This window comes from Muntiacus reevesi, chromosome 4 (assembly GCF_963930625.1).
Source record: "Muntiacus reevesi chromosome 4, mMunRee1.1, whole genome shotgun sequence".
NCBI classification, from domain to species: domain Eukaryota; kingdom Metazoa; phylum Chordata; class Mammalia; order Artiodactyla; family Cervidae; genus Muntiacus; species Muntiacus reevesi.
The window spans coordinates 19,452,040-19,476,218 of NC_089252.1; the positions used below are offsets into that span (position 1 = coordinate 19,452,040).

Sequence of the window (24,179 nt, forward strand, 5' to 3'; positions counted from 1 at the left end):
CTGGCAAGCTGATTCCATAATTCCTATGGAAATGCAAAGGACCCATTATAGCCAAAACAACCTTGAAAAAGAAGAACTTGGACTATTTACACTTTCTGATTCCAAGACTTCTGCCAAGCTACAATATATTAAAACAGAGTGGTATTGGCATTAAAACAGAAATACAGATCAATGGAATAGAACTGAGATTACAGAAATAAACACTTACATTTACGATTAAAATATTTTTCAACAAGAGTGGCAAGACAAAGAATAGTCTTTGCAACAAATGATACTGGGACAAGAGGACATTCACATGCAAAAGAATAAAGCTGGGTCACTACCCACACCATCTACAGAAATTAAATCAAAATGGATCAAAGTTTAGATGTAACATCTAAAAGTACAAAGCTCTTAGATATTGGTATAAATCTTTGAGAACTTGGTTTAGGTAATGATTTCTTAGACATGACAGCAAAGCACAGGCAATAAAAGAAAAACATTGGTAAGTTGAACTTCATCAAAATTTAAAACGTTTAAGCTTCAAAGGACACCAATAAAAAAGTGAAAAAAACAACCCACAGAATGGGAGAAAATATTTGCAAATAATGTATCTGATAAGAGACTCAGAGGTGGAATTTATAAATAACTCTTACAACTCATCAATAAGAAGACAAATAACTCAAACTGAAAAAGATCTGAACAGACATTTCTGTGAAGAACATATACAAATGGCCAAAAAGCACATAAACAGATGATCATTACTGGCATGTGTGTGTGTGTTTAGTCACTCAGCTGTGTCCGACTCTTTGCAACCCCATGGACTGTAGCTCGCCAGGCTCCTGTGTCCATGGAATTCTCCATGCAAGAATACTGGAGTGGGTTGCCATTCCCTTCTCCAGGGGATCTTTCCCACCCAGGGATCGAACCTGGGTCTCTTGCATTGCAGGTGGATTATTTACCATCTGAGCTACCAGGGAAGTCCACTACTGGCCATTAGGAAAATACAAATCAAAGCCATGAGATACCACTTCAAATTTACTACAATTATAAACAAAAAAAAAATGGATATAAAGCATTGGTGAGAATGTGGAGAATCTTAGAATCCTCATACATTGCTAGTAGAATGTAAAACAGTATAGCTACTTTGGCAGTACATCAAAAGCTTAAACAGAATTACTACATGCCCCAGCAATTCTACTTCTAGATATATACCCAAGAAAATCGAAAACAGAAATCCATACAAAAATCTGTGCATGAATGCTGATGGAGCATATTCATATTAGCCAAAAAGTGTAACAATCCAAACGTCCTTCAACTGGTTGGTTAAACAAAACATGCACTGAGCCATAGAAAGGAATGAAGCAATGATTCATGATACAATATAGATGAACCTTGAAGTGAAAGACAGTCACAAAAGATCATAAAGTACATTATTTCATTTATATGAAATATTCAGAACAGACAAATATTTAGGGATTAAAAGCAGGTTAGCAGTTGTCAGCAGCTGAGATTAATGGGGAACAGCTTTTGTGAAGTGGATATACTGGGGACATAAGCAACATAACAGGCCTTTTGAGCTCAGTCATGTCCTTGCGACACCATGGACTGCAGTCTGCCAGGCTCCTCTGTTTATGAGATTTTCCAGGCAAGAATAATGAAGTGGGTTGCCAGTTCCTCCTCCAGTGAATCTTCCCAACCCAGGGACTGAACCCACATCTCCTGCATCTCATGCATTGATTCAGTTCAGTTGCTCAGTCGTGTCTGACTCTTTGTGACCCCATGAATCGCAGCACGCCAGGCCTCCCTGTCCATCATCAACTCCTGGAGTTTACCCAAACTCATGTCCATCAAGTCGGTGATGCCATTCAGCCATCTCATCCTCTATCGTCCCCTTCTCCTCCTGCCCCCAATCCCTCCCAGCATCAGGGTCTTTTCCAATGAGTCAACTCTTCGCATGAGATGGACAAAGTATTGGAGTTTCAGCTTCAGCATCAGTCCTTCCAATGAACACCCAGGACTGATCTCCTTTAGGATGGACTGGTTGGATCTCCTTGCAGCCCAAGGGACTCTCAAGAGTCTTCTCCAACACCACAGTTCAAAATTGGTAGGCGGATTCTTTATCCACTGAGCCACCTGGGAAGCCCATGCAAGATTTGAGCTAATCACAGTTAAATCCTGTAGATAACTAAACGTGATACGTTGACCCAACGTATTAAGTTGACCCTTAACAACGTGAGTCTGAACTGCACAGGTCTACTTATAAGCAGATTTTTTTCAATAAATACACTGGAAAACTTGTTGGAGATTTAAGACAATTTGAAAAAATTTGCAAATGAACCACACACCCTAAAGAAATATATAAAAGTAAATTAAGGAAAAAGTTAGGCATGTCATGAATATGTAAAATACATGTATATATACATATAACACTCAAAATATGTGTAAACTATGTTATCAGCAAAGCTTTCATTCAACAGTAAGTTACTAGAGAAGTTTTGGAGGAGTCAAAAATTATATGCAGATATTTGACTGCATGGGGTTCAACACCCCTAACACCTGTGTTGTTCAAGGGTCAAGAGTATCAAGTAACAAAACTAGACACTGAACATTTCCTCAAGAACATAAACCAAGTATTGAAAAACATTTCTTTTTTGAAAAATATTTTTTTATAAAGAGTTCAATAGTAAATGACTTTGGCTTTGTAGGCATACATCTTTACAGCACCTCTGACACTGTAACACGAAAGCAGCAGTAAGATGACATTAAAAGAATGTTAAGAGAATGGTTGTGTTCCAGTAACACTTGACTCACAAAACAGGTAAAAGCAGAAGCCTATAACTCATAGACTGTCAAGCCCGGACTTAACCTCTGGTTGAGGAGACAAAATATAAAGTAAAATAACAGGGAAGGAAATGGCAACCTACTCGTGTATTCTTGGATGGAGAATCCCATGGACAGAGGAGCCTGGCAGGCTACAGTCCATAGGGTTGCAAAGAGTCGGACACGACTGAAGTGACTTAGCACACATGCAAAGTAAAATAAACGAACTAGACAGGGCACGTACCAAAGGAATGTAGAGACACTGTTAGAGAGGCAAAGACAGACAAGGGAGAAATAAATGACTGAGCGATAAAAATAAAGTCTTCATGATAGTATTTGACAAGTGAAGGAAACAATAATAATAATATAGGCTAAATTTAACAAAGCATTTTCTTATATGCAAAGGATTATTTATCAACTAACATATTTACATGAACAAAAATCATAAAGAATACCTAATACAATTTTAAAAACTGCTGTCGATTTGATTTACTAACACCACACAGATCAGGATGTAAGTTTTCTGAAACTTATGAAAACAATAAACGTTTCTTAACTAAGGCTTAAAGTAAGCCTGGACATTCTGTAACAAAAGCTTTGAGTAATATATATACTTTATATTCATACTAAATATTAATAAAGCATCCCTGAATCCTCTGTATCTTTTCAAAATACTTGTAGATCATCTAATGTTCTTTCAAGGACTCTTCCACACTGACCTATCAGTTATTGGCCAGCACAGAAAAATGACTCATTGGCCAGTGTTTATAAAGACTGGAGAATAAGGGGAAAAAAAAAAAACAGAAAAAAAGAAATTACTGACCTGTTCATCAACTGAATCTCCTGCACCTTTTAAAGACTCCATGGAGACTGGAGTAGCAGTCACCCTGGAGGTCTTGACTTTAACATCAGCTTTTGGATTCAGCATCTTGTGTCTTGACCTGATATTTCCTTCTGTAGAAATTCCTAAGGATTTCCATCAAAACAAGATTTCAAAATTATATCTTTTCATTCTTTTAAACCCTCCCCCTAGCAACCTTTTCCTTGATACCCTCTACTGTATGGCACCTGATGGGCAAACCTCTTTATAAATTTAATTTTAAGGCACTGGTACTAAATAACAACTCATGAAAAGACTGTGTTGTGAATGCACTAGAGATTCAACTGAAATATTTTTTAAAGGGGATGTGAATATTTGTAAATCACATTAAAACCAATAAACTACAACATGCCATATGTACCTTAACTTATTGGAAACTAAAAATCTGAATTTTCACATAATTAGATGTGCCTCCAATGGTTCAGTTTTACAACTCATCTCATAACAACCAGTAAACTTTAAAGTCTGTTACATAAACCCTACATCATGAAGTTTATACATTTTCTTTGAAATATAAAATTTAGACTACTATTTGAACATGAAAAGTAACAAAAGAATCTGCTAATCCATGAACGAAGTATTCTATAAATTCATCAAAAGCTGACTTGCCAGTCAGACCCTAAAATAAGGCAACATTTCAAATCTTAGTGGGGTCACACCAAATATTAAAAAAAGAAAAAAAAACTAGGTTCTGATGAACTGTTCTGCATCTACTTACACCTACAAAGTTGTCCTAATGTTTTATTTTCTTCTAACTCTTAAGAAGCAAAGAAGTTTACCAAATTAATATAGAAAATCATACCTGGAACATACACTACTGATTGTTCTTCATCAGAAACTATGCAGGAAGACATAAAGGAAAATACTAGAAAAGATTATCCAACATCCAAATGCTGTTGTTCTGTACTTCTGCTGTAATTTGCGATTTCTTTTGAGCTAGAAGTTTGTAACTAGCTTTTAAAAACAAAACTAGGAAGTAATGTAATTAAAATAAATGTAGCAAAATTAATAATCTTTTAAAATTCATCTTTATATATTCACAACTATCTGCTTTGTAAAAATGCTGAAATGCCTTGTTCCATTAAAGTTTTATCCATGCTTATTCCCAAATGACATACCCAGCACTATAAATTCTGCTGTAGTTTCCTTTCAATTTCTTTCCTTTTGTAAACAAGGAGTTAAATGCTCCATCATGCTCATCTTTGGTGAACTGACAAGTTATCTGAGGCATGAATACGTAATTTCAAAATGAGTTTTAGCTTTGAAGAACAAATACTGTTTAAGGGCAGCTCAATTATACAAACACAAAAATATTCTTTATTCTTCCACAGTACATTCATGAAATGTCTCAAGAAGCCCTACTATTTAACAAGTGGAAGAAATTTAAGACAAAAAGAACTATTTCGAATTTTAAAAGGAGAAATTTTGAAAGGGTGAAAGTGAAAGTTGCTCAGTCGTGTCCAGCTCTTTGCGACCCCATGGACTATACAGTCTATGAAATTCTTCAGGCCAGAATACTGGAGTGGGTAGCTATTCCCTTCTCCAGGGGATCTTCCCAACCCAGGGATCGAACCCAGGTCTCCTGCAATGCAGGTGGATTCTTAACCAGCTGAGCCAAACACTGAGACAGAAAGGGAACCAATATAATAAAGTTTACTTTTCATAAATAAAATGCTATTCAGAACTAGATTTAAATCCAGGTATGTCTACTATTTGATAACCTTCTATTACACATACAGGAAGCAGGTGTCTAAACAATTATTTTTCAAATGACATAGAAAAGTCCAAAGTTTTGTGTTACTTTATGAAATACTGTGTTTTCCAAAATTTGTAGACAAATCAAATATTAACTATTTCCTCCTAGGAGCAGACAGGAATAAAACAGTGAATAAAACATGGTAGAAAGCCAATATATTTCAGTTTAGAACCAATTCTAGAAATGGAATCTTTTCAAGGAATGTTGACTGGAAATGCCTAGAATCCCGAAGGAAATTAAGGAACACAATGGTGGTGCTTACTGTCTGACCTGCTAGGTGGTTCAGAACTCCTCAGCAGCATATGCACTGTCACAGCTTCAAGACTTTGGCTGGTAACTAGTGCCTCTAAAAACTTTAAACTTCCTCAGACATCAGGGATGAGCACAGAAAATTTCAGGAGGCATATAAGACAAGTAAACAAACAAAAAATTAGACCTACTAGTCCAAGGAAATTGACTGTAACTAATACTGACTAGAGTGGAGCATTTCTAAATTCATTGACACCCAATCCAAAACAAAAGCTTTACAAGCTGAAATTGTGCAGACTCTTTAGCAGCAGATTCATTTTTTACATCCTCTGGGACTCCTCAGTTACTGTTTAGTTATTTGCTGTTGGAAATACACACATGGGAAAAAGTACAGAGGGGAAAAATTTCAAGATGACTCAGAACATGCTCCATATGACAGAGTCCTCAGTTAAAATATAAAATAGGGATGAATTTGCAAGAATATTCTCCATCTCCAAGGATGACCTATGGAAAGACTGACATAACTGAGTCCTGGGAAACATACTACACTTCTCTAGATCATCCACAAAGGAGTCTGCTCGACTCAGAAGCTCATCAAATATTTTATACTTTCTCTTTCCTCCTCAAACCTGATACCATTTCCCCCATCTTTACTCTAAGCTAATAACTTTGCTTCCTATTTCTTTAAGAAAAACAAACTATAGAAGCCTTTGACAAACATGCATTTGCAGATGACATGATATTACATATAGAAAACACTAAAGATTCTACTGAAAAACTGTTAGAATAATCACATTCAGATTGCTGATAAACAGAAGTTGCAGAATACAAAATCAATAAATAAAAATCTATACAAGAATAACCATCAGGAAGACAAATTAGGAGGAAAAAATCCAATTTAAAATTGCATCAAAAAAAGAGTAAAAAATCTAGAAAATTTAAAAAAAGAGGTAAGAAACCTGTACACTGAAAAGTATAAGACACTGACGAAAGAAACTGAAGAAAAATGAAAGAAATTCATGTTCATGAATTAAAAGAATATTGCTAAAATGTCCATAAAGCAATGTACAGATTCAAAGCAAAATTCCAAAGTCATTTTTCACAGAAATATTGTAAAATAAGCAATCCTAAAATTTGGATGGAGCCACAAAAGACCTTAATTAATCAAAGCAATCTTGACAAAGAACAAAGCTGGAGGCATCACAATTCCTGGTTTCAAAACACTACAAAGCAACAGTTATCAAAACACAAAAGACCCCCATGACATTAACAGCTACCCTCTTTCTGCTTTTTCTCCATAGCACCCATAATCATATAATATTATCTTACTTATTCATGAACTAATTTCATTTCACTAACATGAACATTTCACAAGCACGAAGCCAGTGAAAATCTGCATTGTTTTGTTCAATGTTGTATCTCTAAGATCAAAGAATGCCTGGATCATAGTAAACCATCTAGGAATGAATTAAATTGGTATTTCTTTAATCTCATGAGGCACTGTCCAACAACTCTCAATGCTGTCTTTCTCTCTTTGTCCTATGCAAAATATGCACATAAACCCCACTAGTTACACCCACACCAAATTTCTTTTTCAAATATAAGACCACTAAATAAACTGACTTTAAAAAATGTTTTTATAAATAAGACAAAATATTTGAAATTGCCTTCATCCAACCTATACTTTCTAATTGTTTGTAATCTGTCTTCACCTCATTACTTTTGAGAACCCAAATATTTACCCTCTTCAAATACCAATTCCCAACAAATGTATATTTCATGGGAAAGTTAAAGAGACACAATTTGGACCTCTTATTGTGTTCTCTGTCACCTTAGTCCCACTTGGTTCATCTGGAAGTGCCTCAATAGGATAAGTACAGCAAGTTATAAAGAGTCTTTAACACCCAAGCTTCTGAAATTAAAGTGGCAAGCAGAAACCCAAGCCAGAAGTGGTAGGGAGAAATAAATATACCTATTCTAGAGCAACAGGATGTGAAGAAAATAAACTTGGCACTTCCCATTCTGCGATAACCTTGTGAGTGTGAATCACTTATCAGCAATATGTGTATCATCATTACTAACCATAATGATTTTCCTGACATACATGGTTTTTCCAGCAGTCATGTATGGATATGAGAGTTGTACTATAAAGAAAGTTGAGTGCTGAAGCATTGATGCTTTTGAACTATGGTGTTGGAGAAGACTCTTGAGAGTCCTTTGGACAGCAAGGAGATCCAACCAGTCCATCCTAAAGGAAATCAGTCCTGAATATTCTTTGGAAGGACTGATGCTGAAGCTGAAACTCCAATACGTTGGCCACCTGATGCGAAGAACTGACTCATTTGAAATGACCCTGATGCTGGGAAAGATTGAAGGCGGAAGGAGAAGGGGACGACACAGGATGAGATGGTTGGATGACATCACCAATTCAATTGACATGAGCTTGAGCAAACTCCGGGAGTTGGTGACAGACAGGGAGGCCTGGCGTGCTGCAGTCCATGGGGTCGCAAAGAGTCGGACACAATTGAGCAACTGAACTGAACTGATATTATTTTAACATCAACATAAAGTCTCTATTTAATTGAAAACTCAATGGCAGAGATTATTGCTACTGCAATGCTTTGACCAGGTCCTTTATAGTTCACATTTTTTTTTCTTTTTTTATCATATTTGTTAATATCAAGTTCATAATACTGCTAAAGATAATACACTTAAGTGCACTTCAGCAATCAAATTTAGATACTGCAGAAATATTAATTTCTTTTGATATTACCAAGGGCTATAATGAAGAAGGAAAGCAGTTTATAGCCAAAGTGGGTTTATTTCACTTGTAGATTTAAGCCATAAAATGACAACATGGCATATCACTGTTTACACATTGGGTATAAAGAAATACCTTGTGCAAAACAGCACTGCTGAATCATACTGTGCAGGAGATACACAACTCATAAAAACAACAGTATGAAAAGGTGACCTTCAGTCAGAGATGACCTGTCCTCACATGATAGAAATATCTAGGAATGGGAAATCTCTCAATCATACTTCTCCAATTGTTTAGGTGAGGCACTGAAAATCTCTGAATAGTGTGAAAAGAATACCAGATTACAGGTATTCACTTTTTGGCGTTTTTCTATTGAAAGTTCTAACTATAAGAGCTTCAGGGGTGGTCTGGGAAGTCATCAGTGTAATGAGAAAAGAAATCAAGATCAAAAGACATTCCAATAAAAATTTTTTTACAAAAAGTTCAAAAGACACATGACTAAATCAGATGATTCATAATTATGTTTTTTAGCAAAGATTCAGTAACAAATTCATATATGACATTGCTTTTAAATCCTAGAGATTTAACATGAAAATATTTAAGGCTGGATATTAATTGGTCATTACGTGGAATAGGGAGGGTAAACAGGTGATACTGGTAACCTTGAAATTCCTTTCAAACATCTGAATTTCTACAGAACGTAATCACCACCATTTCCCCCAAATAACTTCAACTCCTCACTTTCACTGCAAAGATGAGTATTTTACATTAATTTTCAGAGTAAGGGAGAATTTAAGAGAAAAGGAAGGCTATACAACATCTATATGAAATACGGAGTAATATGATTACATAAATAATTGAGTACAACGCTGCTAAGACCAAGAGCATAGATTCTGTTTACACATCTATTAACTTAATCATACCCACTGCAACCGACTGTCTCCCCTATCCACACATCACATACATTCTACTATACATCAGAACAATATCCTTATACATTTTGTATCAGCACAATAGCATTGGTTATACAGAAAGTTAAGGAATAATAACGAAAGCCACATAGATGGTTATGAAAATGATTACATTGAAGACGCACATTGTAAGTTAATAATCTTCATATATCTCTATCGGAAAATTCTAACATTGCAGAGGCAATGTTTCACGAGAAAGACTCATCCCAATTTCCTTACTTCTAATTCAGTCCAGTTGCTCCCGAGGCACATATTCTCCTGACAGGTAAAGAAAAAAATATTTAATTTTCACAGTGTATCAGTGTGCTTTTTATCCACAGTGTAGGATCACGATTTCACTCGATGCTCACCAACCTCTCATACACAAATGGTAATAATGCTAAGAAAGTCCATAACAGCAAACGCTCAGCAGCAAGAAATGCAAAAATACCCCACTCTTCAAGGCGTGACACTTTAATCTTAGTAATCCAACAAGGGGAACTGATAATATAACTTCTTAAGTTTTACTGACTAGCTAAGTAGAACCTGCAAAGAATGATTCAGAAGTTAACAGCAATGCCTCTAACAATGCTATGGCCAATCCTAGCAAACAGACAAAAAGGCTTGCCTCTGTGGGTATCCAACACACTGAATGCCCTCCTTTCAGGTAACTCTCCTGGAACATGAAGCAAGTTACCAGGGCCAAAGATCAATCTGGAAGTGTACCTAACGCAGGGAAAAGAAGGGTTTTGTCACACATCTCATTACTCCAAGGGTAAAAGCGCCACCGTTCTCTACCATAAAACTATCGAAGAACTGATTCAACCCTGCTAGCGGCGACCTGCAACCTACATACAAACCAACACTACTCCCAGGCCCTAAAATCTGCATCGCATCTGATTCCATCATCAGCATCACCAGACCACGTCCGTGTGAAAACAAGTCCCACGATTCTCTGAAGATCTAAGTATGAAAATACGTCGTCACTGCCAGGCTTTAGAAGTCCGACGAGGTCCTGACTTGCTCCTAACAGCGCAGGCCAGGGATACTCCTAAACCAAGACGAAAAGATCCTGGACCAAACAGCACCATGCCCTCCTCCAGAAGCTCACTCCGCACAGACCCGGGCGGCCGGAGGTCGCCTCAGGCAGAGGGCCCCTTCCACCCCCGACTCTAGGCCGTCTTTCCGGGGCTCACCGCCAAGGAGGGCAGGGAAACAGCTTGGGTCGAGTGCCCACGTCTAGAACTCCAGCCTGGAGAAACAGTGGAGGCTCCCTGCCACCTAAGACCCAAGCAAGGGGACTGCCCTGCGGTCCGACAGCACGGCCCCGCCCCCGGGGTCCGCAGCGAACTTCTCCCCTCCGCTTCGAGTCCCTCGCGACCGCTCGCCCCGGGGAAGGCGCCGGCGCCCCCTGTCAGGCGGGCAAAGGATACAGTCCCGGCTCCAGAACGCCGCCGCGCCCGGGCGGGAGGGGCCCGCCACGTCCGCCATCTTGAAACAACCGCCACTCGGGGCGTCGCGCCGGGGCCGCCCCGCCCCGGCCCCCAGGCCCGGTCCGGATTGGCCACACGACACAGAGGTCCGCCCCCGCTTGCGCGGCCGGCCCCGGCGGGGCGGGACGGTCCGGCCGGAGGGGTCGCTGCGTCCCGGCGGCGTGGCGTGGAGCACCCGCCGGGGCAGCGGGAACAAGCTCCGCGGGGGACTACTACCGCCCGAGCAGCCCGGGCCCCTCATCTCCGCCCCGTAGCCCTCTCAGGCGCCGAGCACTACAAGTCCCGGCATGCCGCGAACTTGACGGCCTCGCCTCCCGGGCGGTGTCCGGCCCTCCGGCCCGCCCCGCTCCCCCGCCCAGTCCCCTCCCCTTCCCCGGCCGCACGCGGAGCCGGGACGCGAGACATGGAGGAGACGCCGCCCCCGCTGCTGGGCAGCAGCAAGCCTCACCTGGAGAAGCTGACCTTGGGGGTCACTCGCATCCTAGGTGAGTGGGGCGAGGGGGCGTGAGGGCGACTGTGGGACGAAGGGTGTGCCACGGAGGCGCGGTGGGAGCTGGACTGTCTAGGCCAGTGGACATCGCGGCTGTTAAGTCCCGTTGTTTAGAAGGTGCGTTGACAGGGCCATGGAAGCGTTTGCCGGGAGTGTGGATGCAGAGACGCGAAGCCCAAAGGTCACCCCATCCGAAATCCCACCACAGGGCCCAGGAAGGATGCGGGAATAGATATGCTAAGGGGAAACAGCAGGACCCTGACAGTGGGAGGCTGGCTGTCCTGAGAGGCCTTCTTGGCCTCAGGTGGCAAGAGAGAGGTGGGGAGATGTTGCAGCCGACCTCCCAGGGCAACCGGTTCCCATGCGCCTCCGTGTGAATGGCACCTGAATTGGTCCAGAGAAGTGAAGGTTTGCACCGTTGAATGAGTGGTTTTCCTTTATGGAACCTTTCTTTACTACCTACTACGTTAAATGCTAGAGGTACTCTACAATGAAATGAGACACACACACAGTTCAGTCATTCGTTATTGCTAAGAGGTAGTACACAGGAGGAGGCGATTCATATTATTTGGAGATAATATGTCCCACAGGAGATGATGCTGATTTTGAAAGACAAGTGGAAGTTAGCCAGATAACCAAGGAGGAGAAAGGCAGTCTAAGCAGGCCAAATAGTACATTTCAATACCTTCCTTTGGCATTCATAATAAAATCTAGATTTTGTGTCATGACCCACCAGTCTCCTATAATTTACGCTCAGCTGTCTTTCTGACTTTACTTTCACTCTGCTTTTGTCACAGTCGCCTCCTTGTACCATAAACCCACCAAGCTTGTTCCCATGTCAGGGCTTTTGCAATTTGCTAGACCTTCCATCTGAAATTCTCTTCCTCTGAATGTCTTTCTCTGACTTCATTCAGATCTCTGGTTAAATATCACAACCTCGGAGGAGCCTTCCCTGAATACAGTTCCAGTAACACCGTTCCCTATCACTGTCTTCCTTTATCCTACTTTTTTTTAATCCTCATGGCCTTGCCACTGTTTGAAATTATGTATTTATTTGTTTGTTTTAATTTGTCTCTTTTCTGTAGTTGAAGTCCATGAGATTAGGAACTTTGTATTATTCTTCCCTATATTCCTCGGTTGGATGGCATCACTGACCCAATGGACATGAGTTTGGGTAAACTCCGGGAATTGGTGATGGACAGGGAGGCCTGGCATGCTGCGGTTCATGGGGTCGCAAAGAGTGGGACACGACTGAGTGACTGAACTGAACTTAACTGATATTCTTTGCTGCCTAAAACAGTAAATGAGGTGTGAAACATCCTCATGTGTTTGGGAGAAGCGGTAAGTTTTAGAAATGAAATTAGAGTGTAGAGCAAAGAGAGAGCTAATCACCGAGACCACTCATATCTTATCTCCTTATTCTCACCCAGACTTCTGCCCTATTGCTTCTTGTACTTCTGTACTTCGGCAGGTCTTGCTGTACCACAGACACGCTTCATTGTTGTTGTTCTGTCACTTAGTCATGTCCGACTCTTTGTGACCCCACAGACTGCAGCATTCCAGGGTCCCTGTCCTTCACTGTCTCCCAGAGTTTGCTCAGACTCCTGTCCGTTGAGATGATGACGTCATCCAACCATCTCATCCTCTCTCGCCCTTCTCCTCCTGCCCTCAGTCTTTCCCAGCATTCAGTCTCCTTGCATCAGGTGGCCAAAGTATTGGAGCTTCAACTTCATTAGTATCTTTATAAATCTAGAAAATTTTCTCTAAATAAGAAATTATTTTCTTTTAATAAATGTTTAATCTACTCAAGTCAAGCTAACTAAATGTCCCTTAAACTGTCAGTTTGATTTAAAGGCCTAAATAGTTAAATGTCTATAAATATTTTAAATTTCATTGATGCATTTAATATATTCTATTATGTATTTCAGATGTCTGGCAAACTGCTAACAGTTACAAGTTAAAACCTACCTAAGGAATTAAACAACTCTGGTAATTAAATTTATAGGAAATGTAGCCTCCTGTAAGCAGTCTATTTATAAATGTAGTCAAAACCTAATAATTTCAAGTTAGTAATCACAAGTCGAAAATCATTTGCAGACATACCTCAGAGATGTTGGGAATTAGGATCTAGACCACTGCAGTAGAGTGAATATCCTAATAAAGTGAGTCTCACAAATTTTTGGTTTCCACTGTGTATAAAAGTTATGTTTACACTCTATTAAGTGTGCAATAGCATTATGTCTAAAAAATGTACATATCTTAACTTTAAAATACTTTATTGCTGAAAAATACTAACCATTATCTAACAATGCAAGGTTGCCACAAATCTTCAATTTGTAAAATAATAAAAGAAAGCAATATCTGCGAAGCACAGTAAAGCAAAGCACGGTAAAACGAACATGCCTGTGTGTTTTCACTTTTCTTTCTTGTTTGAAGAGACAATATATTAAGAGGATTATTTAAAGCAAAGCAGCTGAAGTCAGTGGTGGGTATATGGTAAGCAACCTCCCAAAAATATCCTTCCAAAAATATATGCAATAACTCTGCAACTACATTTTTATCCAAAACCACACTCTCAGTGTTGCTTAAAGACAGAGAATACCAAATGTGCAAAGTAACAGAGTAAAAAGAGAAAAAGCAACAAACCATAGGACCAGACCATAATTTTTTCTGCTCTACTCTCTCACCATCAGAAGAATCCATGGCAAGCAAACAGACCCAGAAATGATTCTAGCCAAAGAGGCTAGCTGGAACAACCAACAGAAATGAGAAACTAGTGTCACTAACCTAGAAATCTTCTTAAATGACACCCTATTGCAAAATGAAGGAGAGAAAAGTAAAACCCATAGAGAACTAATGCTGGAATCAGGAAATAAAATGTCAGACAGACAACTGAGGAAGACTCTTCCCAAAAAAGAACTGAAGTAGAAGAAAACTTTAAACTCCAAACAAAATTAAAATACATGAACAAGTATAGAAAATTCAGTGAAAGAACACGTGAGCCCAGGATTTAATATCTATCCAAACTGTCTGTCAAATAAAAGAACTTAGGAAATTCTCCACCCATGAACCCATCCTGAGGAATCTACTAGAGGACAGATTTTATCAAATATAGATTGGGGAACCTTCTGCAAAAAGACTTCTGCTGAGCATTATTTTCATACAGACTAATACACACAAACATACATAAATACATGCACGTAAGACTAAACTAAAGGTGGGAGGAGAGTTTAAGAATGATGTACCAGTTATTTTCTGTTATGACAAAAGGATGTTTAAAAGGATGTAACTATAGAGTAACTAGTGGGCAAATTTCTAAGATGACCTCCAGTTCTCAGTTCAGTTCGTTTCAGTCACTCAGTTATGTCCGACTCTTTGTGACCCCATGGACTGCAGCACTCCAGGCCTCCCTGTCCATCACCAACTCCCAGAGTTTACTCAAACTCATGTCCATTGATTTGGTAATGCCATCCAACCATCTCATCCTCTGTCGTCCTCTTCTCCTCCCGCCTTCAATCTTTCCTAGGATCAGGGTCTTTTCAAATGAGTCACTTCTTCCCATCAGGTGGCCAAAGTATTGGAGTTTCAGCTTCAGCATCAGTCCTTCCAATGAATATCCAGGACTGATTTCATTTACAATTGACTGGCTGGATCTCCTTGCAGTCCAATGGACTCTCAAGAGTCTTCTCCAACACCACCGTTCAAAAGCATCAATTCTTCGGTGCTCAGATATAGTCCACCTCTCACATACATACATGCCTACTGGAAAAACCATAGCTTTGACTAGACGGACCTTTGTTGGCAAAGTAATACTCTGCTTTTTCAAATGCTGTCTAGGTTGGTCATAATTTTTCATCCAAGGAGCAAGCGTCTTAATTTCATGGCTGCAGTCACTATCTGCAGTAATTTTGGAGCCCAGAAAAAGAAAGTCTCTCATTGTTTCCATTGTTTCCTCATCTATTTGCCATGAAGTGATGAAACCAGATGCCAGGATCTTAGTTTTCTGAATGTTGAGTTTTAAGCCAACTTTTTCACTCTCCTCTTTAATTTTAATCAAAAGACTCTTCAATTCATCTTCGCTTTCTGCCATAAGGGTGGTGTCATCTACATATCTGAGGTTATTGATATTTCTCCCAACAATCCTGATTCCAGCTTGTGCTTCATCCAGCCCAGCATTTCTCATGCTGTACTCTGCATATAAGTTAAATAAACAGGGTGACAAGATACAGCCTTGACGTACTCCTTTCCCTATTTGGAACCAATCTATTGTTCCATATCTGGTTCTAAATGTTGCTTCCTGACTTGCATACCTGTTTCTCAGGAGGCAGATCAGGTGGTCTGGCATTCCCATCTCTTGAAGAATTTTTCCACATTTTGTTGTGATCACACAGTCAACGGGTTTTGCCTAGTCAATAAAGCAGAAATAGATGTTTTTCTGGAACTCTGTTGCTTCTCTCGATGATCCAGCGGATGTTGGCAATTTGATCTCTGGTTCCTCTGGCTTTTCTAAAACCAGCTTGAACATCTGGAAGTTCACAGTTCATGTACTGTTAAAGCCTGGCTTAAAGAAATTTGAGCATTACTTTGCTAGCATGTGAGATGAATGCAATTGTGTGGTAGTTTGAGCATTCTTTGGCATTGCCTTTCTTTGGGATTGGAATGAAAACTGACCTTTTCCAGCCCTGTGGCCACTGCTGAGTTTTCCAAATTTGCTGGCATATTGAGTGCAGCACTTACAGTATCATCTTTTAGTACTTGAAATAGCTCAGCTGGAATTCCATCACCTCCACTAGCTTTGTTCATAGAGATGCTTCCTAAAGCCCACTTGACTTCGCATTCCAAGATGTCTGACTCTAGGTGAGTGACCACACCATCATGATTATCTGGGTCATAAAGATCTTTTTTTTATAGTTCTTCTGTGTATTCTTGCCACCTCTTCTTAATATCTTCTGCTTCTGTTAGGTCCATCTCATTTCTGTCCTTTAATGAGCCCATCTTTGCATGAAACATTTCCTTGGTATCTCTAATTTTCTTGAAGATATCTCTAGTGTTTCCCATTCTGTTGTTTTCCTCTATTTCTCTGCATTGATCAGTGAGGAAGGCTTTCTTATCTCTACTTGCTATTCTTTGGAACTATGCATTCAAATGGGTGTATCTTTTTTTTTCTCCTTTGCCTTTTGCTTCTCTTATTTTCACAGCTCTTTGTAAGGACTCCTCAGACAACCATTTTGCCTTTTTACATTTCTTTTTCTTGGGGATTGTCTTGATCCCTGCCTCCTGTACAATGTCACAAACCTCCATCCATAGTTCTTCAGGCACTCTGTCTATCAGATCTAATCCCCTGAATCTATTTCTCACTTCCACTATGTAATCCTAAGGGATTTGATTTAGGTCATACCTGAATGGTCTAGTGGTTTTCCCTACTTTCTTCAATTTAAGTCTGAATTTTGCAATAAGGAGTTCATGGTCTGAGCCACAGCCAGCCCCCAGTCTTGTTTTTGCTGACTGTATAGAGGTTCTCCATCTTTGGCTTCAGAGAATATAATCAATCTGATTTCGGTGTTGACCGTCTGCTGATGTCCATGGTGATGTTTAGTGTTACCTGTACCTAGTGCTTCCTTTACTCTTGAGAATGGGCAGGACCTGTCAGAAGGAGGGATGTCATGCCATGGCTTAGGTTACATTATATGACAAAGGCAAAGGGTTTTTGTGTATGTAATTAAAGTACCTAATCAGTTAACTTTGACGTAAAAGGGACACTATCCTAGGTAGCCTGACATAATCAGCAGGGCATTCTAAAAGAGAATGTAGAAGTCAGATGGATTTCCTCCTGACTTTGAAAAGCTAAGCTGCCATGTTGTGAGAAATCCTATGAGAGGACCAATGGCAAGGAGCTGCGACTAGTCTGTAGGAGCTGAGAGCAGCCCCCTAGCTGATGGCCATCAAGAGGATAGTGTCCTCCATTTTAACCACTGCTATATTTATGGTAGTTTGTTATGCAGCATAGTAAACTAATGTATATATTTTGTTGCCTGGAAATGGGTTCTCCTGCGACATATACCTATGTGGAAGCATCTTTGAAACTGGGAAATGAGTGGAAGCTGGAAGCATTTTTAGGAACTTGATAGAGGAAAGTCTAATAAATCCCCATTAACAGACTGATAATTAGAAATCGACTATAGCAATGCTGAAAATATTGCTGGTGAGGACTCAGAAAGAAATAGCATAATGGCAGAAATAAATCCTACCTCATCAGTAGTTACATGTAATGTAAACAGACTGAACACTTCAATGAGAAGGCAGAGATTGATATCCGATTTTAGAAAAGCAAAAACATGTTTCAAATATACCTAGTCTACAAGAGACACGTTTTGTATTTAAAGACACAAACCGGTTAAAACTGAAAATGTGTGTGTGGGGGGGAATATACCATGCAAATCGAACTCAAAGTGGAGCTTGAGTGGCTATACTAACATCAGATAAAATAAACTTTAAAACAAAATTCATTATTTGAAACAAATGAGGACAGTTCATAATGATAGTAAGTATCAATGCCCAGGAAAACAAAACAATTATCATATACGTACCTATGAAGGTCCAAAATATATGAAGCAACAACTGACAGTGTTGAAAGGAGAAATAGATAATTCAGCAATAATAGTCTCAGACGATACCTTACTTACAACAGTCGATAAAACAACTGGGCAGAAAGTCAACAAGGAACTAGTAAACTTAAGCAACACTAAATTGACTCTACCTAACAGACATCTGTAGAACACTTTATCAAAAACAGTCTAATAAAAATTCTTCTCAAGTATACATGGAGTAACCTCAAGAATAAACCATATGTTAGACCATTAAACAAGCCAAAATAAATTCTGAAGAATTTATATCATTCAAGGTATGTTCCCTGATGACAGAACATACCTGAATTGTGACATAAAATGAAAACATAAAAGCAAAAATCAAACTTCCTCAAGCTGATGAAGGGTATCTATGAAGAACCCACAGCCAACATTTACTTAATGGTGAGAAACTGGATACTTTCCCAGTAAAATCAGGAACAAGACAAAATGTTCATGGGATCCCCAGCACCACACCAAGTTGAGGTTACAGGACTTGAGAGGCAGTCATGTTGTGATTTATTACGTAGAAGCAAAGGGAAAGGTCCATGTGGGGAGATTGAGTAAGCCAGATGTAAGTTTTCAAGAATCTTCTCTTGGTGGAATCACATGAGACACCCTTAATTATTCCAGCAACATGTGACAATACCTCTGAAATGTTGTCTATTAGGGAAGCTCATGTGACCCAGTCCATACCTTTTATTGGAAATCCATTATGTAGGCACCCTCTACCTAATATGTACCAAATTTGAGATTCCCAGAGGAAAGCAGGTATTCAGCATAAACCATATCATCTGCAATAACAGGTGGGTACAGTGAGCTATTCTTACCAGGGAATGGTAGAAATCCTCTTGAAATCCAAGTTCCCAGATGCCAACCAAGGACCAACCTTACAAGCAGATGTCTCTAAACATTGCAGTCTCGGGTATGCTACATTCTCTCTTTTCTGCAAAATAAGAACTCCCCTCTTATCATTTCTATTCAGCATTTTACTGAGATTCTAGTCAGGGCAGTTAAGCAAGAGAATGAAATAAAGATATACAAGTGGGAAGGAAAGACATGAAGAGCTATTTGCAGATAACATGCTCCATGTATTAAAAAAAAAAAAAAAAGTCCTAAGAAATCCACAAAAAAGAAAAAAAAAAAAAACACCCTATAGGTTAGCAATGAATAGTCCAAAAATAAACCTATAAAAACAATTCAATTTATAGTTGGGTCAAAACAGTAAATATTTAGGATAAAGTTAAATTAACAGAAGTAAGGCATAAATGAATAACAGAAGTGCATGACTTGTACACTGAATACTACACACACACACATTATGTCAAGAAATTAAAGAACATCTAAACAAACTAGAGAACATGTTTATAGTTCGGAAGTCTTAATCTTCTTAGAATTCTATACTCTGAAAATTGATTAAATTTACAATCCCTATGAAAACCTCAACTGCTTCTCTCTCAGATATTGACAGATATTCCAGTCCTAAAATTAATATGAAAATGGAGACCCGGAATAGCCAAAACAAGTTGAAAAAGAGGCACAAAAGTTAAAGGGCTTAAACTTCACTATTTGAAAGTTTACTACCCTTGGAATAATGAAAATGTTCTGTAGATGAATAGTGATAATTATATAACAATGTCAAGTGTACTTAACTGTACACTTTAAAATAGTTAATATGGCAGAGTTTAATGTATATATTACTATAATAAATTCGCTCCAAATCTACAGTAGTTTTCACTGGGGCAGTGATATAAAGATAGAAGTATAGATCAGTGGAATAGGATTCAGACTCCAGAACTAAACCATCACATTTATGGCCCTGTGATTTTCAACAGGGATATCTCAACAACTCAATGAGGGAAAATGTCTTTTCAACATATTTTATGACAACTGGATAGCCACATGCAAAAGACTGAAATTGGACCCCAACTTCAATTCAGATACAAAAATTAACTCAAAATGGATCTTAGATTAAATGTATGTGCTAAAACATAGGCCTTGAATTGTTTTTTTACTGACTTTGGATTAGGCAGTAGATTCTTAGATCTAACACCGAAAGTACAAGAAACAAAAGAAAAAACTAGCTAAATCATGCTTCATCAATATTAAAAATGCTTTTAAAGATACCATCAAGAAAGTGAAAAGACTCCACAGAAAAGGAAAGACTGCAAATCACATATGTGATAAGGGGTTTATGGGTGGAATCTCCTAAGAACTCAAATGACTCAACAAAAACATCAAATAATCCAATCCAAATACCACTTCACACCCTCTAGGATGCCTGCTTCAAAAATAAATAAATAAACCTAAGCCTTGGCAAGGAATTGGAGAAACTGGAATATTCATTCACTATAGGTGGGAATGTAAAATGGCACTGCCACTTTGGAAAGCAGTTTGACACTTCCTCAAAAAGCTAAACATAGTTACCATATGACCCAGCAATTTCACTTCTAGATATATACCCAAGAGAAATGAAAACATTTACATGCAAAAACATGTACACAAATATTCTTAGAAGCATTATTTGTAATAAAGTGGAAACAATCCATATGTCCATCAGCTGATAAATGGATCTGAAAAATGTGGCATGTCCATACAATAGAAAATGTTGGCAAATAAAAGAAATACAGTACTGATCCATGCTACAATATAGATTAACCTTGAAAACTAATTAAAAGAGTTACAAAGGCCATGTGTTTTATGATTTCACTTATATGATCTATCATATGTACAGATGTAAAGTAAACTGCCAGAATGCTTGGAGTGGGGAATGGAGGATGGTACAAGGTTACTTTTTCAGGAAAGGATACACAACTTTCTGAACATACTAAAAATCACTGAAGTATACATTTCAGTGGGGTGAACACTTTTTGGTGTGGAATTATATCTCAGTAAGGCTATTTTTTTTATAAAAAGGAATCTCAAAAATAGCCCTCCAAGATTTCCTGAGGTATAACACCTGTGATTTGTTGTGTGAAATACCAAAAAGGGAGATTATCCTTAACTCCATGAGCACTTTACAACAAGCTGTCAACAGAAGAGGAAATCAAAGAGATTTGAAGCATGAAAAAGATTTGTTATGCTGTTGCTGGCTTGAAGATGGATGAGAACTCATGATAAAGTATATCATAAAGGTCTCTGAAGGCTGAAAATGTCCCCAGCAGGCAAGGACTGAAGACTTCATTCCTACAACCACAAGGAGTTGAATTCTGCCAGTAACAGGAATGGAAGATGACCTGGAGCACCCAATGAGAATATATCAGCTGACACTTGAGCAGTCGGTTTGCCTGGATGGATAGAAATATAGATCAATTATTTCAGCCTCAGCAGAGAGACCAGTCATGCTGTGCCAGATTTACGAGCTACAGAACTGTGACCTGGGTGCTGTTTAAAGTTGCTAATTTGTGGTAGTTTATCATGAAGCAATAGAAGGCAGTCCATTCCCCAAAATATTTTAAAGAAAAGAGCAAACGATACACATTTCAAAAAGAAACTTAACAAGTGTAATATAATACATGTAATTACAAAATATGATAAGGCTGAGACCAAACATATCCCTTGTAAAAATAAATATGAATGAGCTTAAGTCACCTAGTAATAGAAAAAGATTTTAAATCTGGCTCACAAAACCCAACTATTTGCTATTTCCCAAAACATAACTAAAGCAAATAAAACATTTAAAATGAAGAGGTAGATACATGTTTCTGGTGTCTCACAACTGTCCACAAGTCTCAGTGATTGATTAAAAGCACTCACAAGACACAGTACTCCCAGCTATAGTTTATTATATCAATCAGTTGGACCCTGGAAATCTGACCTTTGACATATCAGGTAGTATCCAGAGGAAGCCATGTATCAGCTTCTGAAATTTTCCCACTGGTGCGTGGTCACATAGAGTACACTCCTTCTTCAAGTAGTGAAATACTACAATATGTGTGCAGTGTTTCTGTCCAAGGAAGCTGGCCTAAGACCCAAATTCTAGGGGCTTTATTGGGGGCCACTCATGTAGGCAAAACAATCAGCCTTTTGTTGTTACCAACCCTTTCAATTTGGGCCCCAAAAAGGATCTTCCTGCCCAGTATCATTAGAGCCAGTAGGATGAGACCGAGTTTGGTTCAGAAGCAAAGGAAAGTTTTATTTGATCAAAGAATGGAAAGAAGCCAGCTCACACTCCAGAGACTAACTCTCCCACAGCCAGGGGCGGGGCTGCTTTGTAGGGTTCTGTTTGGGGAGGGTGAGTGGAGTACTCACCAGGCTGCCCCACTTTGCCCTTCAGATCTCAGTGCTGGTTGCACCCTCTCTGTGGAGGTCTACAGTCCATGGGGTCCCGGAAGAGTCCAGCCGACTCAGCAACTTGGAGACTCAGACACACTTGGTGACTAAACAACAAACTACTTCAAAAGTGGCAATTGAGTTTTTTTGGACTCTTTGTATCTTCTGTTTAGAATTTGCCCCAAATGCACATACACAGTTATTTTTAGTCCTTTATGGTTTCTATGTATTTTGTTGCTCAGGGAGCAGTGTGTCCAGGTACAAACATTGCAGCACTGCAGCAAAGAGTCCTAGGTCCCAGCCTGCTTTATTACTTTTGGAGGCAAATGACTTCAGACAGTGTAAGATACATGGCCGAAGAGAACAGTGGTTATGTGTCAGATGACAAAAGAATAATGGTCACATGTCAGATTTTTCCTAAAAATGTAAGTATCTTGGTTTTCTGCCTATGGCCAAGTGTGCCCTGTTGTCAAGGCCCACTGCTGGGGCTGTATCTCCCTGGTCATGCTTTGATTGTTTTTTAGAAGAGAAGCTTCAGGTCTTAGCATCACGAGTCATCAAGGGGGCCATTGCCCCAGATTGTCTCTCTACAGGTTGGGGCTTGGGGGCCTCTTCCCTCGAGTACAGTGTCCCTGTGGAGTGATGCCTTCAACATCAAGGCAGGGTGAGTGGTTAGGGTCACCAAGGAGAGTCTGTTCTATTTAAGCATGAGCTGGTTTTTGAGATTTTTAGGTTCACCCAGGCTCCTGACTGGAAGAGGTGGAGGGCCAGGCCAGTGGGTGCGGGCATCTGGTCACCAACTTCTGTGAGAGCTTTCATGGTTTCTCCTACCTGGGGGGCATACTTGAGTTATTCCATTTCAGCGGGGTTAAGGTGTCCCTTCTCTTGGGATTTGGAAATGGGTCTACTATGTGTGTGTGATAAATTCAAATACACTTGATTTTAATTTATCCCCTGGGGCTAACCACAAGCAGACTAGGGCCAGTTTTCTTGAGTTTCCTGACATACCTTGGCTAAGGCCCATTTCAGGGTCTGATTGGATCTCTCTTTGACAGTTTGGGTGGGGAAGGTCTCCAGACTGAGTACAAGGTCCATTTTATGCCCAGGGCACTTACCTCCATCATCGCTTGAGACACAAATGCTGGACCATTATTTCTTTGCAGGGATCCTTGGAGCCCCAACCTAGGGATTATATCTTTTAGTAATGCCTTAGCCACTTCAGCTGTCATTTCAGTTCTAGCAGGGAATGCTTCTGTCCACCCAGAAATTGTGTTTTCTAGTGCCAGGAGATCCCTGAAAATGCCCAGTACTCTTGCCATGACAGTGAAATCAATCTGCCGGTCTTCTCCAGGATATGTCCCTCTGGTCTGAATGGCCCTTATCTAGGGGCTCTGGAGGGTCTGTTCTGGGGAGTTGTGTTCATTGTGCAGATGGGCATGTCTCGTCTATCCAGCTGATTGTAGTTTTCATACCTGGAGTTAACCATGAGCTCAACTGACCAATTATTTAGGACCTCCCTCCTGTGGTGAGCCTTGAACCTTCCTGATGGCTTGACAAGCTGCAGTTTGGGAAAAGAAGTGTTGCCTGTGTTCATTAGCTAGCCACCATGGTCCTCTAGATCTCTACTGAAGCCCAGTTTTCAGTCTTTATCTAAATCTTCCTTTCTGTAGATTGGGGAATGATTGCATGGATCTCACCTTTGAGGCATGAGGGGTGGTCGCCAAGTTGCAGGCTGTGGGCCGCCCTTTTGGCAGTTGTGTTCGCTTTGTTTGCCTTTTTTACCTCTGTATTCCCTTTGATTCATCCTGCAATGAATCACTGCTATCCGTTTTGGAAGCTGTACTCCTTCTAAGAACTTCAGTATGCTTAAGCCACATTTCACACATTTATTCCCTGCAGTAAG

General features: G+C 39.6%; 2 protein-coding genes across 5 annotated transcripts in view; one reads left to right on the forward strand and one right to left on the reverse strand.

Annotated features, from left to right (window-relative positions):
* The window catches only part of KIAA1328 (KIAA1328 ortholog), a 407,099-nt gene extending 396,201 nt beyond the window's left edge, over nt 1-10,898 (reverse strand). For 2 of the 4 annotated variants that reach the window (XM_065932343.1, XM_065932341.1), the window contains exons 1-3: nt 10,832-10,898; nt 4,485-4,520; nt 3,626-3,768 (exon numbers count right to left, since the gene is read on the reverse strand). In XM_065932343.1, coding sequence (XP_065788415.1) covers nt 3,626-3,768; nt 4,485-4,520; nt 10,832-10,889 — 237 coding nt within the window. In that variant the 5' untranslated portion in view covers nt 10,890-10,898. Of the gene's footprint in view, nt 1-3,625; nt 3,769-4,484; nt 4,521-9,544; nt 10,350-10,594; nt 10,765-10,831 lie in introns of those variants that run through there. The other 2 variants (XM_065932342.1, XM_065932344.1) reach the window with 2 other exon arrangements.
* A 165-nt stretch (nt 10,899-11,063) lies between these two features.
* TPGS2 (tubulin polyglutamylase complex subunit 2) overlaps nt 11,064-24,179 on the forward strand; it is a 58,096-nt gene continuing 44,980 nt past the window's right edge. The window contains exon 1 of the mRNA XM_065935122.1: nt 11,064-11,376. Within this exon, the coding sequence (XP_065791194.1) occupies nt 11,295-11,376 (82 nt within the window). The 5' untranslated portion in view covers nt 11,064-11,294. The remainder of the gene's footprint in view (nt 11,377-24,179) is intronic.